This window comes from Ornithorhynchus anatinus, chromosome 5 (assembly GCF_004115215.2).
Source record: "Ornithorhynchus anatinus isolate Pmale09 chromosome 5, mOrnAna1.pri.v4, whole genome shotgun sequence".
NCBI lineage: Eukaryota > Metazoa > Chordata > Mammalia > Monotremata > Ornithorhynchidae > Ornithorhynchus > Ornithorhynchus anatinus.
In genome coordinates, this window is record NC_041732.1 from 66,290,090 (window position 1) to 66,307,002 (window position 16,913).

Genomic DNA, 16,913 nt, shown 5'->3' on the forward strand with positions numbered 1-16,913 from the left:
TTTCCATTGGGTTTTTTATGCTATTTGCTAAGCGTATACCATGTGCCAGGCACTGTACTAAGCAGTGGAGCAGATACAAGCTAACCAGGTTGGACGCAGTCCACGTGCCACATAGGGCTCACAGTCTTAATCCCCATTTTACAGATGAGGGAACTGAGGCACAGAGAAGTGAAGTGTCTTGCCCAAGGTCACCCAGAGAACAAGTGGCCAAGCCAGGGTTAGAACCCAAGTCCTTCTGACTCCCAGGCCTGTGCTCTATCCACTAGGCCATGCTGCTTCCCCAGTTCAATGGGCATCCTCTTTCATAGATCAAAGTGCACCATACGAAAAAACACCTTCCCAAAAGGGAAAACAAATCTGCCACTGGAAGTTAAGTTGGGAAAGACCAGCGGAGTCTGGTGATGGATTGCTACAGCTCTGGAAGGTTTCTCTCCCCTATGTCTGGTTGATTTCTATTTAAGACAGTCAACCATGCAAGACTCTTTCTTACAACATGTGGTTCAGCACCTAAGGTGGATGCGGAATACGTATTTTATTTTCTTGTTCAGGGGATTATGTAAAGTCAGTAGTCAGAACACTTTTCCCTTGTAACGAGCCACTAACTTCTGAATTTAGACTCTGGTTCTGCCACTACTTTGAGAAGCTGCCTCCTGCAAAATGTCTGACCAGCCTTCAGGGCAGCTTCTCCATCTTTAAAATAGGTTTGAGGTGTTCTGCCTATAGGACATAAAACAAAATACAGTGGAGAAAAGTCATATAATAATAATTATGGCACTCGTTAAGCACTTACTATGTGCCAAGCACTGTACTAAGCGCTAAGGTGACTATACACAAATTGAGTTGGACACAATCCCTGTCCCATATGAGGCTCACAGTCTTGATCCCCATTTTCCAGATGAGAAAACTGAAGCCCAGAGAAGCAAAGTGACTTGCCTAAGGTCACACAGCAAAATAGTAACAGAGCGGAATTAGAACCCATGACCTTCCCACTCCGAGGTCCAGGGTCTAGCCACTAGGCCATGCTGCTTCTCCATATAAATAGAGGCACTGTGGAGGAGTGGAAAGAGGATTTGGGAGTCAGGAGACCAGGGTTTCAGTCCCCAGCTCTGACCCAAGCCTGCTTTATATCCTCGGACAAGTAAAATTGGGAAGCTCTTAGTACGGGGCTTTGCACACAGTAAGAGCTCAATAAATACGATCGAATAAGACAGATTGTGAGTCCCATGAGGGACATGGACGGCATCCAATCGGACAATCCTGAGGTAGCAAATAGTAAACACCTTAATGCCATCATTATTATAATTACTAGTATTATCATTAGACAAGGAAGATGGAAGGTAGTAGGTTGGGAGAGAGGAGACCAGGGATTCTAGCCCCAGCTCGGCCACTACTCTGCTCTATGACCTTTGACAAATCACCTCACCTCTCTGTGCTTCCATTTCCGTCTCTGTAAAATAGGGATGCCAGTTCTCTACCCCTTAGCCTGGGAGACTCATGTCTGGTTGTTATCTTGAATCTACCCCAGGACTTAGCATGGTGTTGGACACTTTCATTATCATTATTATTATATTTGTTAAACTCTTCCTATATTAAGCACTGTTCTAAGCACTGGGATAAAGACAAGTTAATTGAATCGGACAAGTCCCTGTCCCACATGGGGCTCGTGGGTAATGATTCCCCATTTTACAGGTGAGGAAACTGAGGCACAGAAGTTAAGTGGCTCGCATAAGTTCACACAGCAGGCAACTGGTGGAGCCAAGATTAGAACCCAGGTCCTCTGACTCCCAAGCCCATGCTGTATCCATTAGGCCATGCTGCTCCCCCATAAATAAGCACGTAATAAATACCACCATGATTTTTAGGGGGTGAGGCTCCCTAGTCCTTATTCTAAACCATCGGTCTTTTAAATTTTTCATTTCCAGACACCCACCATTTGTCTCCCTATAAGCAAGAATTCCAGCAGACCTAAAAGGTTGGGAGAGAGGGAGCAGAGGGAGAGGGTCCAGCTGTCACTGTAGTGAGAGAAAAGACATTTTGGTGAAGTGGATAGAGCACAGGCCTGGGAGTCAGAAGGTCATGGGTTCTAATCCTACTCCACCACTTGTCTGTTGTGTGACCTTGGGCAAGTCACTTCACTTCTCTGGGCCTCAGTTCCCTCATCTGTGAAATGGGGCCTGAGGCTATGAGCCCCACATGGGACAGGGACTGTGTCCAACCCGATTTGCTTGTATCCACCCCAGCGCTTAGTACAGGGCCTGGCGCTTAACAAATACCACAATTTACTGAGTCCTTAAGTGTGTGACACACTGTACTTAGCGCTGGGGAGAAATCCAAGGACAATGACTCGGACAACGTCCCCCTGCCAGGTTCATGGAGGGTGGGGGGGCTGGGGAGGGGCTCCCAACCTAGGTGGGGGACAGTCACACGGGGTGAACAGGAGATGGAGGGGGTCAGCTTAGTCTGGTAATTATTCCCAGCTGTCCTGAGTCCTGCAGCTGCCCCCTGCTTTACTTTATCCACCCACTCACCCTTTGCCTTGAGAAATTACTGAACTTTAGACCACTGGCTTCCAAGCTCTGAAGGCTGAAGGGATCAGTAAACTAGTGAAAAGAGATAACTAGTGATAAGAAACAACTAGATTAGTTTCTTATCAAAGTGGTTTGACAATGGAGCCAGAGCTTTTTCCCTTTTACCTGAGCCCCTCCTCATCAGACTGCCATACTCCCAATAACCCCTTTCCTGCTTCTACAGAAATGTCAGAGGTTTGAGGAATCACTTTTATTTTACATTACTTTGACAGGAGCCAAGAAGCAGGATCTCCTTCCAGGATAAAAGGGAGAGATTAATGGTGAAATGACAGAGTTTGGCCAGACTCTCTTGACGAAAGACAGCAGCCAACTCTTGTCTTTTTAAGACAGAGAAAGATCAGTTGCATTTTCAGTCGTTTCTCCATCTTGCTATTCCTTGAGATTGTTGTGTATTTTGCACACATCTCTCCACTCATCAAAATCCCCCAACAGTTGCCTATTCCTCTCCACATCGATTACAAACTCCTGATCGTTGCATGTTATAGTGGATATTGCCCAGGAGGCCTGAGATTCAGAAGGTCAGGTGTTCTATTCCCTGCTCTGCCCCTTGTCTGCTGTGTGACCCTGGGCAAGTCTCTTCCCTTCTCTGTGCCTCCATTACCTCATCTGTAAAATGGGGATTGAGACTGTGAGCCCCACATGAAGCAGGGACTGTGTCCAACTTGATTTACTTGCATAATAATAATGATGGTATTTGTTAAGCGCTTACTATGTGCCAAGCACTGTTCTAGGCACTGGGGTAGATACAAGGTAATCAGGTTGTCCCACGTGGGGCTCAGAGTCTTAATCCCCATTTTACAAATGAGGTAACTGAGTCACAGAGAAGTGAAGTGACTTGTCCAAAGTCACACAGCTGACAAGTGGCGGAGCCGGGATTAGAACCACCTCAGCGCTTAGTTCAGTGCCTGGCACATAGTAAGCACTTAACAAATACCATCAATATTATTAAGGCATTCAATCGGCTCTCTCTATTTGTCCTCGCTCCTCTACCACTGCAGCCCAGAAAGGCCTCATGGATAGAGCCCGGGCCTGGGTGTCACAAGGAGCTGGATTCTAATCCTGGCTCTACCGCTTGTCTGTTGTGTGACCTTGGGCAAGCCACTTTGCTTCTCTGGGCCTCAGTTCCCTCATTTGTAAAATGGGGATTAAGACTGTGAGCCCCATGTGGTACAGAGATTGTGTCCAACCCTATTTGCTTGTATCCACCCCAGCGCTTAGTACAGTGCCTGGAACGTGGTGAGCACTTAACAAATACCACCATCAGCTCACATGCCTCTCTCCTCTCCAGTCAATTACTCACCGTGATCTTCCCTCTTGGGAGATGCCCTCCTTCCTGCCTGGAATTCCTCCCCCCTTCATACATGGCAGACCACTGTTTTCCCCATCTTCCCTCCTTCTTAAACTGTGAGGCCCATATGGGACAGGGGCTGAGTCCGACCTGATTATCATCTATCTATCCAGCGTTTAGAACAGCGCTTGACACACAGTAAGAGTTTAACAAATTACCACAGTTATTATTAGTCTAATCACATCAAAAAAAAATCTCCGCCAATAAGCAGCATGGTCTCATTCATTCATTCATTCAATAGTATTTATTGAGCGCTTACTATGTGCAGAGCACTGTACTAAGTGCTTGGAATGAACAAGTCGGCAACAGATAGAGACAGTCCCTGCCATTTGACGGGTTTACAGTCTAATCGGGGGAGACAGACAGACAAGAACAACGGCAATAAAATGTAAAGAGCACAGGCCTGGGAGTCAGAGGACCTGGGTTCTAATCCCAGCTCCACCACGTGTCTGCTATGTAACCTTGGGCAAGTCACTTCACGTCTCTATACCTCAGTTACCTCATCTATATAATGGCGATTAAGACTATGAGTCCCATGTGGAACATGGACTGTGTCCAAGCTGATTATCTTGTATCATCCTGAGCACTTCCAGTGCCTGGCACATAGGAAGTGCTTAACAAACACCATTTTTTAGAAAAAAGAGAAATCTTCCCTGATTAATCTTTCATCTCCCCACCCTATTTCCCTCCCTCTTGCCACCTAAGCTCTTCTGTACCACCTAATCACTTGGGCATTCACTCCTCAATGCCCTCCTCCCCACCCCGTCATTTATGTACATAACTTGGAACTCTGTACTTCTCCCTACCTGACATTTTAGTGTTTATCTCCCCCACCAGATTGTACACTTCTTGAGAAGAGGGATAATGTCTAATAACTCTAATGTACTTTCCCAAGTGGTTAGTACAGTGCTTTGCACAGAGTAAACATTCAATAAATATGACTGATTTGTGATTCCTAATGTTGGACACATTTCTTTATTTTGAAATTTAGTTTTGGCTGGTGCATGGCAGCAAACAGAAATGGGCCACTTGTTTCCTTGTTAACCAGAAATGTATTGTAAAACTTCACCGATACTTATTCAAAATCTAGCTTACTGAAAATATTTTTGGTTTATTATTTATATTTTGCAAGAAGAGACTGGAAAATATTGTAAGGTAAAGGGGTCATCATGTAGAAATCTTTGAATGTCTCACATTTCCACCTGCCCTCGGGACAACTCAACATGGATGTCCCACCAACCCCTCAAACTAAATATGTTCCAAACAGAACTCCTCATCTTTCCACCCAGACCTCGTTTCCCACCGTCCCGTCATTGTAGACGATACCCCCACCCTCCCTCTCTCACAACCCATAACCTTGGACTTATCCTCAACTCATCTCTCTCCTTTAACCTACATATTCAATGTCACATGTATGCTATAAATTCTACCTTCCCAACATCACTAAAATTTGCCCTTTTCTCTCCATCCAAACTGCCACTCCATTGATCCAAGCACTTATACCCGGCCTTGACTACCGCCTCAGCTTCCTCGCTGACCACCCTGCCTCCTGTCTCTCCTCACTCCAATCCGTATTTCACCCTGCTGCTTGGATCATTTTTCTAAAAAAAAAAAACACAAAACAACATTCAGTCCATGTCTCTCCTCTCCTCAGAAACCTCCAGTGTTTGCCCATCCACCTCTGCATCAACCAGAATCTCCTTACCAACAGCTTTAAAGCACTCAATCAGCTCTCCCACTCCTCCTTACCTCACCGACTTCTTATTACAACCCAGTCCGCACACTTCACTCCTGCTCAACTAAGCAGGAGGTTGGCGGTGAGATTGATGAGATCACAGTACCTAGATCTCATCAATCTCACCGCCAACCTCCTGCTTACATCGTGGGAAGCAGCTTGGCCTAGTGGCTTGGGAGTAAGAGGATGTGGCTTCTAATCCTGTGCTCTGCCACTTGTCTACTGCGTGACCCTGGGCAAGTCACTTCACTTCTCTGTGTCTCAGTTACCTCATCTGTAAAATGGAGATAAGACTGTGAGCCCCCCAGGGGACAGGTACTGAGTCCAACCTGATTGCCTTGTCTTATGCCATCGAGTCATTTCCGACCCATAGCGACACCACAGGCACATCTCTCCCAGAACTCTCCGCTCTCCTTCTGCAATCGTCCTGGTAGTGGATCCATAGAATTTTCTTGGTAAAAATACGGAAGTGGTTTACCATTGTCTCCTTCCACTCAGTAAACTTGACTCTCTCTCATGCCGCTGCTGCCCAGCACGGGTGAGTTTTGACTTGTAGCAGATTGCCTGAGCCCTGCGTGGGACAACCTGATTACCCTGTATCTACCCCAGCACTTAGAACAGTTCTTGGCACATAGTAAGCACTTAACAAATACTAACATTATCATTATTATCATTCCATTCGCTAGCCATTGCCCAAGTTAGGAACAGAATGGCTATGCCTCCTCTTGACTCTCCCTCCCTTAGCCAAGACTGGCAGAGTAGTGGAAACTCTCCAGGTGTGACCCTGAGAGGGGATCCAAGATGATCACCTTGTATTTATCCCAATGCTTATAACAGTGCTTGGCACATAGCAAACACTTAAGAAATTCAATAATTATTATTATTACCGGGCCTGGAACTCCCTGCTCCTTCATATATGACAAACAACCATTCTACTCACTTTTAAATCCTTATTAAAATCACATCTCCAAGAGACCTTCCTCGGTTAAACCTCATTCCCGCTATTCCCTCTCCCGTTGCCTATGAACTTGGTTCTGTAGCCATTAAGCATTTAATAGTCATCTCACCCTCAACCTTACAGAATATAGGTATAGACACTAAAATAAATAAATGAATCACATCTCTATAATTCAATTATCTATTTTAATGTCTATCTCCCCTTCTAGTCTGTAAACTCCACGTGAGGAGGGATCATGGTGTAGACTGCATAATACCCTCCCAAGCACTTAGCACAGTGCTCTGCACACGGTAAGTGCTCAACAAAATGCCACCGATTGATTGATTGACTGAAACTACTGCCCACCATATTGGGGGAATCTTAACGTCAAGTTCCGTAGTTCCTCTATACTGTAAACTTATGCACTAGACTGTAAGCTCATTATGGGCAGGAAATGTCTCTACCAAACTCTGTTACACTGTACTCACCCAAGGGCTAAGTACAACTCTCGCACACTGTAAGTGCTCAGTAAATTCATTGGTTCATTCAATCACATTTATTGAGCGCTTACTGTGAGCAGAGCACCGTACTATGAGCTTGGGAGAGTACGACAATAAACAGACACATTCCCTGCCCACAACGAGCTCACGGTCTAGAAGCAGGGGGAGACAGACACGAGTGCAAATAAATAAAATTAGAGATATGTACATAAGTGCTATGAATTATATACTTAGGTACTTACGACTTATGAAATATGACTGATTGATGATTGATACACCTCCTTGGTACTGCTGGCCCCAGAATCTGCCACTTTTTATCCCACCAGACTCCCTGGGAAGACCCTGGAAAGTCACTCAGTGTTTGACTGACAGTCAAGGCCAAAACCCTATCAGGTTAGAATGAAATCTAGTCACCTTCGATCGTCTTTCCAGATCAGTGTCACTGCAGTCCTTCAAGGGACTAAAATAATAATAATAATGTTGGTATTTGTTAAGCGCTTACTATGTGCAGAGCACTGTTCTGAGCGCTGGGGCAGATACAGGGTAACAGGTTGTCCCACGTGAGGCTCACAGTCTTAATCCCCATTTTACAGATGAGGTAACAGGCCCAGAGAAGTGAAGTGACTTGTCCACAGTCACACAGCTGACAAGTGGCAGAGCCGGCATTCGAACCCATGACCTCTGACTCCCAAGCCCGTGCTCTTTCCACTGAGCCACGCTGACTAAAACTGACTGAAACCTATCTGTGATTAAGCCCTCGTTTCCTCTTCTCCCACTCCCTTGTGGATCACCCTGATTCACTCCCCTTATTCACCATCACCCTCAGCCCCACGGCAGTGATGTACATATCTATAATTTATCTATTTATACTACTGTCTGCCTCCCCCTCTAGACTGTAAGTTCGTTGTGGACCGGGAACATGTCTACCAACTCTGTTATACTGTTATATTGTACTCTCCCAAGTGCTTAGTATAGTGCTCTGCACACAGTAATAGTTCAATAAATACAACTGATCTATCGATTGATTGAACAACTCTTCTCCTTGGGGCTCCTGTTTCAGACCCCATACAAGGCTCAGCCACTTGTATATCCAGTGGAAAGCCTGGTTGTGGACAACAGGCACCCAACAAGTGAGAAGCATGAGAAGCATGCTCAGAAGCAGTGTGGCTCGGTGGAAAGAGGGCGGGCTTGGGAGTCAGAGGTCAGGAGTTCTAATCCTGACTCCGCCACTTGTCAGCTGTGTGACTTTGGGCAAGTCACTTAACTTCTCTGGGCCTCAGTGACCTCATCTGAAAATGGGGATTGAGACTGTGAGCCCCATGTGTGTCCAATACGATCTGCTTGCATCCACCCCTTCGCTTAGTACAGTGCCTGGCACATAGTTAAGCGCTTAACAAATACCTTAATTACTATTATTATTATTACCAAGTGCTGCGGATGGTGAGGATTCTGTCTAGACTCAGTTTACTTCCCGATGGTGGTGAGGGGGCGGTGGGGGCCGCTACCCTTAAAGGCCAGAAGATCTCAGATCTTAGGTTGCATGAAATGTGAGTCGGGGAATCATGGGAGACAAAACTGGCCCCGTTGTCCAAGTCGTGGGGGGATGTGGCCTGGCTTGAGCGTAAAGTTGGATTCAATTTATCATCATCACCATCACCAACTGAAAGTCCACTGTGTGAGCAGAACACTCTACTGGGCTCCTGGAAATGTAAATATAAGTAAAGGATATAGCCTCTAGCTTCAGGAAGTTTACAATCTAGTGAGGGTGAATAAGAGCCCAAAATAGCCAAATATATAGATGAAAGAGGAAAGCAATGAAATAAATTAACTGTACAAATCAACCAACAGATATACACCTAGTGCTATGCTGACTGATGGGGGTGAGATCGCTTATGTAAGCAGCGTGGCTTAGTGGAAAGAGCACGGGCTTGGGAGTGAGAGGTCTTGGGTTCTAATCCCGGCTCCGCCACTTGTCTGCTGTGTGACCTTGGGCAAAGTCACTTAATTTCTCTGTGCCTCAGTTACCTCATCTGTAGAAATGGGGATTAAAAAAAAAAGTGGGCCCCACGTGGGACAATCCGATTATCCTGTCCCCAGCACTTGGAACAGTGCTCTGCACATAGTAAGCACTTAACAAATACCATAATTATTATTATTACATATCTGTAATTCATTTATTGGTCACCCTCCCTCTAGGCTGCATGCTCCTTGCGAGGAGGGAATGTGCCTGTTTATTGTTGTTTTGTACTCTACCAAGAGCTTAGAAGAGTGCTCTGCACACGGTAAGCGCTCAATAAATACGATTGAATGACTGAATGAATCTGTCTGAACCCAGTTGGCTCTAACTCTTCAATCCGGTGAGCTGGCTTTGTCACAGGCATGCTCCTGGTGCCTCGGTGAGCTGATCTGTAAAATGGGGATGAGTCCACATTCCCTTCCAACCCACAGGTGGTTTGAAGACAAATTCATTCATTCCTTCAATAGTATTTACTGAGCACTTACTATGTGCAGAGTACTGTATTAAGCACTTGGAATGTACAATTCGGCAACAGACAGAGACAATCCCTGCCCGATGACGGGCTCACAGTCTAATCGGGGGAGACAGATGGACTAAAACAAGACAACATACTCATGATAAATAGAATCAAGGGGATGGACACCTCATTCACAAAATAAATAGGATAATAAAAATATATACAAATGAGCATAGTGCTGAGGGGAGGGGGAGGAGCAGAGGGAAAGGGGGCTTAGCTGAGGGGAGGTGAAGGGGGAAGGGGCAGGGACACAAATGACACCCTTGCCGGGAGGTACATCATTCATTCAATGGCATTTACTGAGCGTTTACTTTGTGCACAGCACTGTACTAAGCTCTCGGGAAAGAACGATACGACAATAAAACAGTAGACAGTGACAGTCCCTGCCCACATCTAACACAGTCTAGACTGGGAGAGACAGACATTAACACAAATAAATAAAGTGCTCTGGGGCTGGGAGGGAGGAAGGGCAAAGGGATAAATAAAATGACAGCTATGTACATAAGTGCTTTGGGGCTGGGACGGGGGAAGAGCCAAGGGGGCAAGTCAGGACGACGCAGAAGGGCGGGGTAGATGAGGAAAAGTGGGGCTTAGTCTTCTGAGGTTTGAAAATGAGCTTCAGAGAGGGCAGAGGACGTGACTACTAACTGTTATAGCGCTACTGTGCACTCTCCCCAGCGCTTAGTACAGTGCTCTGCACTCAGTAAGCAGTCACTAAAGATAATCGGTTGATTGAGAGCTGTTCCCCAGCCTCTGGAGGCTTTGTTGTGGAGGCGGTGGGTTTCCGGTGAGACCCTCAGGGTCGTTATGCCTAACAAGAGCCCGGTTTGGGGAGTCAGAAGCCGTGGGTTCTAATCCCGCTACGTTGCTCGTCTGCTGTGTGACCTCGGGCAAGTCATAACTTCTCTGGGCCTCAGTTGCCTCATCTATAAAATGAGGATTAAGACTGCGAGCTCCACGTGGGACATCCTAATTTCCTTGTCTCTACCCCTGCGCTTAGAACAGCGTTTGGCACATAGTAAGTGCTTCACAGATACTCTTCCCATTATTATTAGGGAGGCCACGCTCCTCCCAAGCCTCAGCAGAGAACCTAGGATGGGAATGGCCCTCGGAGGCCTTCCCAGACTGAGCCCCCCTTTCCCTCTGCTCCCCCTAGCACTGTGCTCATTTGTATATATTATTTATTACCCTATTTATTTTGTTAATGAGGTGTACATCTCCTTGATTCTATTTATCTCGATGATGTTGTCTTGTTTTGTTTTATTCTGTCTTCTTTGCTGCCTCCCCCGTTTAGACTGTGGGCCCGTCATGGGGCAGGGATGGTCTCTATCTGTTGCCGAACTATACATTCCAAGCGCTTAGTACAGTGCTCTGCACAGAGTAAGCGCTCAATAAAAATCCTATTGAATGGAGATGGGTGGGTAGGGAGAGAAGGGCAGGAAAGAAAGAGTGACCTCGGGGGAGGGCAGAGAGGGGCTTGGCTTCCCCTTCCGCTGAGGACCCCCGGGTCAATCCATCAGTCGATCACTGGTGTTAATGGAGATTTTACTAGGTGCAGATATTAACTGGCTTTGCCACTTGTCAGCTGTGTGACTGTGGGCAAGTCACTTAACTTCTCTGTGCCTCAGTTACCGCATCTAATAATAATAATGCTGGTATTTGTTAAGCGCTTACTATGTGCTGAGCACCGTTCTAAGAGCTGGGGTAGATACAGGGTCATCAGGCTGACCCATGTGAGGCTCACAGTTAATCCCCATTTTACAGATGAGGTAACTGAGGCGATAATAATGTTGGCATTTGTTAAGCGCTTACTATGTGCAGAGCACTGGTCTAAGCGCTGGGGGAGATACAGGGTCATCAGGTTGTCCTACGTGAGGCTCACAGTTAATCCCCATTTTACAGGTGAGGTAACTGAGGCGATAATAATGTTGGCATTTGTTAGGCGCTTACTATGTGCAGAGCACTGTTCTAAGCGCTGGGGTCGATACAGGGTCATCAGGTTGTCCCACGTGAGGCTCACAGGTAATCCCCATTTTACAGATGAGGTAACTGAGGCGATAATAATGTTGGCATTTGTTAAGCGCTTCCTATGTGCAGAGCACTGGTCTAAGCGCTGGGGGAGAGACAGGATCATCAGGCTGTCCCACGTGAAGCTCACAGTTCATCCCCGTTTTCCAGATGAGGTAACTGAGGCACAGAGAAGTGACTTGCCCCTCTGTAAAGTGGGGATGAAGACTGTGAGCCCCACGTGGGACCACCTGATGACCCTGTCTCTCCCCCAGCGCTTAGACCAGTGCTCTGCCCCTAGGAAGCGCTTAACAAATACCAACATGATTATTATTACTACTGAACGCTCCTTCTCGGGCTAGGGTCCGCTCGGCCCTCCCTCCAGCCCCGGGTCCCGGCCGCCCCCCTACCCTCGGGCTTGGGCTGTCCGGTCTCGGCGGCGGCGGCGGGCGGGGGTCCCAGCAGCAGAGCGTTCAGCAGAGCGTTTAGCAGCAGCAGGGGCTGCAGGGGACGGGCCGGGCGCATGGTGGGGGAAGGAGGCCGAGGTCCCGAGGGGACAAAGGACCGGCCGGGGACGCTGGACTGTACTGGACCGCCCTGGGCTGGGCTGGACTCCTCGGCTCGGCCTTGCCACGCAGTTGGGAGCCGCCCACCCAGCTCCGCCCCACTGCAGGAGGAGGGGGCTTGGAGGCCAGCCCGGAGGAGGGGCCCGCTCTGGGGGGGAGGGCTCTCCCCACTCATTCACTCATCCATTCAGTCATCCATCCATCCACCCCTATTTAATAATAATAACAATAATGCTGGCATTTGTTAAGCGCTTACTCTGTGCAGAGCACTGTTCTAAGCGCTGGGGGAGATCCAGGGTCATCAGGCGGTCCCACGTGAGGCTCACAGCCTTCATCCCCATTTGACAGATGAGGGAACTGAGGCCCAGAGAAGGGAAGTGACTTGCCCATTTAATAATGTTGGTATTTGTTAAGCGCTCACTCTGTGCAGAGCACTGTTCTAAGCGCTGGGGGAGATCCAGGGTCATCAGGCTGTCCCACGTGAGGCTCACAGTCTTCATCCCCATTTTACAGTTGAGGGAACTGAGGCCCAGAGAAGTTAAGTGACTTGCCCATTTAATAATGTTGGTATTTGTTAAATGCTTACTCTGTGCAGAGCACTGTTCTAAGCGCTGGGGGAGATCCAGGGTCATCAGGTGGTCCCACCTGAGGCTCACAGTTCATCCCCATTTGACAGATGAGGGAACTGAGGCCCAGAGAAGTGCAGTGACTTGCCCACGGTCACACAGCTAATACTGAGCGCTTGCTGCGGGCCCTGGACTAAGTGCTTGGAAAGCAGCAGGGCTCAGTGGAAAGAGGCCGGGCTGGGGAGTCAGAGGTCACGGGTTCGAATCCCGGCTCTGCCACTTGGCAGCTGTGGGCAAGTCACTTCATTCATTCATTCAATAGTATTTATTGAGTGCTTACTATGTGCAGAGCACTGGACTAAGCGCTTGGAATGGACAAATCGGTAACAGATAGAGCCAGTCCCTGCCCTTTGACGGGCTTAGAGAGAAGCAGCGTGGCTCAGTGGAAAGAGCAGGGGCTTGGGAGTCAGAGGTCATGGGTTCGAATCCTGATTCTGCCACTTGGCAGCTGTGGGACCTGACTAGCTTGTATCCATCCCAGCCCTTAGTACAGTTAACAAAACAAGACAACATCATCATCAACAAATGCCATCATTATTACTATTATTACAATTCATCAATACAGAGAGACAATAATAATGATATTCGTTAAGCGCTTACTCTGGGCCAAGCACTGTACTTAACAAATGCCATCGCTGTTATTATTACAATTCACCAATACAGAGGCAATAATAAAAATAATTATATTTGTTAAGCGCTTACTCTGTGACAAGCACTGTACTTAGCAAATGACATCATTATTATTATTATTACGATTCAACAATAGAGACAATAATAATAAAAATAATTAGGATATTTGTTAAGCGCTTACTCTGTGCCAAGCACTGTACTAAGCGCTGGGGTAGATACAAGGTAATCAGGGTGTCCCAGGTGGGGCTCACAGTCTTAATCCCCTTTTTACAGATGAGGGAGCTGAGGCATGGAGAAGTGAAGTGACTTGCCCGAGGTCACACAACAAACAAGTGGTGGGGCCAGGATTAGAACCCATGTCCTCTGACTCCCAAGCCCACCTTCTTGCCACTAGGCCATGCACTGGGTTTACAATCTAGAGGAGTTCTAATCCCATCTCAGAAGGGTCTGGGTTCTTCATCCATTCATTCATTTGTATTTATTGAGCGCTTACTGTGTGCAGAGCACTGTACTAAGCGCTTGGAAAGTATAATACAGTAATAAAGAGAGACAGTCCCTGCCCACAATGGGCTGTTCCGGGGCCAGGTCCGGGAGAGGGGTCTGGAGGCCAATCAATCAATCAATCAATCCATCTTATTTATTCAGCGCTTTCTGTGTGCAGAGCACTGTACTAAATGCTTGGAAAGTACAATGCAGTAAGCGATCAATAAATACAATTGAATGAATAAAAGGAGACAATCCCTGGCCACAACAGGCTTACAGTCTAGAGGCGGGGAGACAGACATCAATACAAGTAAACAGGCATCAACATAAATAATAATAATTATGGTATTTGTTAAGTGCTTACCATGTGCCACGCACTGTTCTAAGCGCTGGGGAAGTTACAAGGTTGTCCCGCATGGGGCTCACAGCCTTAATCCCCATTTTACAGGTGAGGTACATGAGGCACAGAGAAGATAAGTGGCTTGCCCGAGGTCACAGCAGATAAGTGGCAGAGCCGGGATTGGAACCCACAGTCTCTGACTCCCGAGCCCGTGGTCTTTCCACTAAGCCACGCTGCTTAATAAAATTATAGATAAGTGCTGTGGGTTGGGAAGAGAAAAGGGAGCGAGTCAGGGTAACACGGAAGGGAGGGGGAGTTGAGGAAAAGTGGGGCTTAGTTTGGGAAGGTTTCTTATTCTTATTCCAGGGAGGGCCTGCAGCTGGGGGAAAGCCAGTCCCAGAGCCGTTCTGCACACTTCCAGCCCAGTGGAGCAATTCAATCGTATTTATTAAACTCTTATTACAAGCAGAGCACTGTACTAAACGCTTGGAAAAGTACAATATAGCAATAAAGAGTGACAATCCCTGCCCACAATGAGCTCAAGCGCTTACTGTGTGCAGAGCACTGTACTCAGAGCTTGAGAGAGTACAACAGACAGTGTAATGGACACATTCTCTGGCCACGAGGAGCTTATAGTCTTGAGGGGGGAGACAGACATAAATATAAATGAATAGAATTACGGATATGTGCATAAGTGCGGTGGGGCTGGGAGGGGGGATAAATAAAGAGAGCAATTCAGAGCAACGTGCCAAAGGGAGTGGGAGAAGGGGAACGAAGGGCTTAGTCAGGGAAGGCCTCTTGGAGGGGATGTGCTTTCGGTAAGGCTTTGAAGGAGAGCGTCATTGTCGGATATGAAGAGGAAGCGCATTCATTCATTCATGCAATCATATTTATTGAGCATTTACTGTGTACAAAGCATTGTACTAAATGCTTGGGAGAGTACACTACAACAATAAACAGACACAGTCCCCGCCCACAACGTGCTTATAGTCTAGAGGGGGGAGAGAGACATCAATACAAATAAATAAATGGCAGATATGTACATAAGTGCTGTGGGGCCGGGACAAGAACAAAGGGAGCAAGTCAGGGCGACTCAGAAGGAAGTGGGACAAGAGGAAGGGCGGCGGGGGCCTAGTCTGGAAAATCCTCTTGGAGGAAATGTGCTTTCAATAAGGCTTTGAAAAGGGGGAGAGTAATTGTCTATTGGATTTGAGGAGGGAGGACGTTCCAGGGCAGAGGCAGGTCATGGGCCAGGATGTGGGTGGCAAGACAGGGGAGACTGAGGCACAGTGAGAAGGTTAGCACTAAAGGAGCAAAGTGTGCGGGCTGGGTTGTAGAAGGAGAATAGTGAGGTGATTTAGGAGGGGACAAGGTGGTAGAGTGCTTTAAAGCCAATAGTGAGGAGTTTTTCTTTGATGTGGAGGTGGATGGGCAACAACTGGAGTTTCTCTTTGCCTCAGTTGCCTCGTCTGTAAAATGGGGATTAAGACTGTGAGCCCCACGTGGGACAACTTGATCACCTTGAATCCCCCCCAGCACTTAGAACAGTGCTTTGCACATAGTAAGCGCTTAACAAATACCATCATCGTCATTATTATTATTATTGAGGAGCTGGGTGGCATGCCCTGCAGGGTTTTGTAGAAAAGTCACCTGGGCAGCAGAGTGAAGTATGGACTGGAGCACTTAATAATAATGTTGGTATTTGTTAAGCACTTATTATGTGCAGAGCACTGTTCTAAGTGCTGGGGTAGACACAAGGGAATCAGGTTGTCCCATGTGGGGCTCACAGTCTTAATCTCCATTTTACAGATGAGGTAACTGAGGCACAGAGAAGTTAAGCGACTTGCCCACAGTAACACAGCTGACAAGTGGCAGAGCCGGGATTTGAACCCATGATCTCTGACTCCAAAGCCGGTGCTCTTTCCACTGAGCCACACTGCTTAGTACAGAGCACTGTACTAAGCACTTGGAAGAGTAGAATAGAACGATATTACAGACACATTCCCTGCTCACAATGAGCTTACAGTCTGGGGCCGGGGGAGACAGACATATATAAAGAAATAAAATTACAGCTTTGTACATTAGAGCTGTGGGGCTGGGAAGGGGGGATGAATAAAGGGAGCAAGTCAGGGTGACACAGAAGGGAGTGGGAGAAGAGGAATGAAGGGCTTAGTCAGGGAAGGCCTCTTGGAGGAGATGTGGCTTCAATAAAGCTTTGAAGGGAGGGAGAGTCATTGTCTCTCAGATATGAAGAGGGAGGGTGTTTCAGATCAGAGGCAGGTTGGGGCGAGAGATTGCCGGCGAAATAGATGAGATCTAGGTACAGTGAGTAGGTAGTCGTTATTCATTCATTTCATTCAATCGTATTTATTGAGCGGTTTCTGTGTGCAGAGCACTGTACTAAGCGCTTGGAATGTACAATTCGGCAACAGTTAGAGACCATCCCTGCCCAATAACGGGCTCACAGTCTAAAAGGGGGAGACAGACAACAGAACAAAACAAGTCAGGCATCAATACCATCAAGATAAATAGAATCGTAGACATCACATCATTAATAAAATAGAGTAATAATAATAATGATAATGTTGGTATTTGTTAAGCGCTTACTATGTGCTGAGC

General features: G+C 47.1%; 1 protein-coding gene across 1 annotated transcript in view; it reads right to left on the reverse strand.

Annotated features, from left to right (window-relative positions):
* Positions 1-12,285, reverse strand: part of PLOD1 (procollagen-lysine,2-oxoglutarate 5-dioxygenase 1) — a 50,332-nt gene extending 38,047 nt beyond the window's left edge. Inside the window, exon 1 of the mRNA XM_029066464.1 lies at positions 12,060-12,285. Within this exon, the coding sequence (XP_028922297.1) occupies positions 12,060-12,174 (115 nt within the window). The 5' untranslated portion in view covers positions 12,175-12,285. The remainder of the gene's footprint in view (positions 1-12,059) is intronic.
* Positions 12,286-16,913: the final 4,628 nt, after the last annotated feature.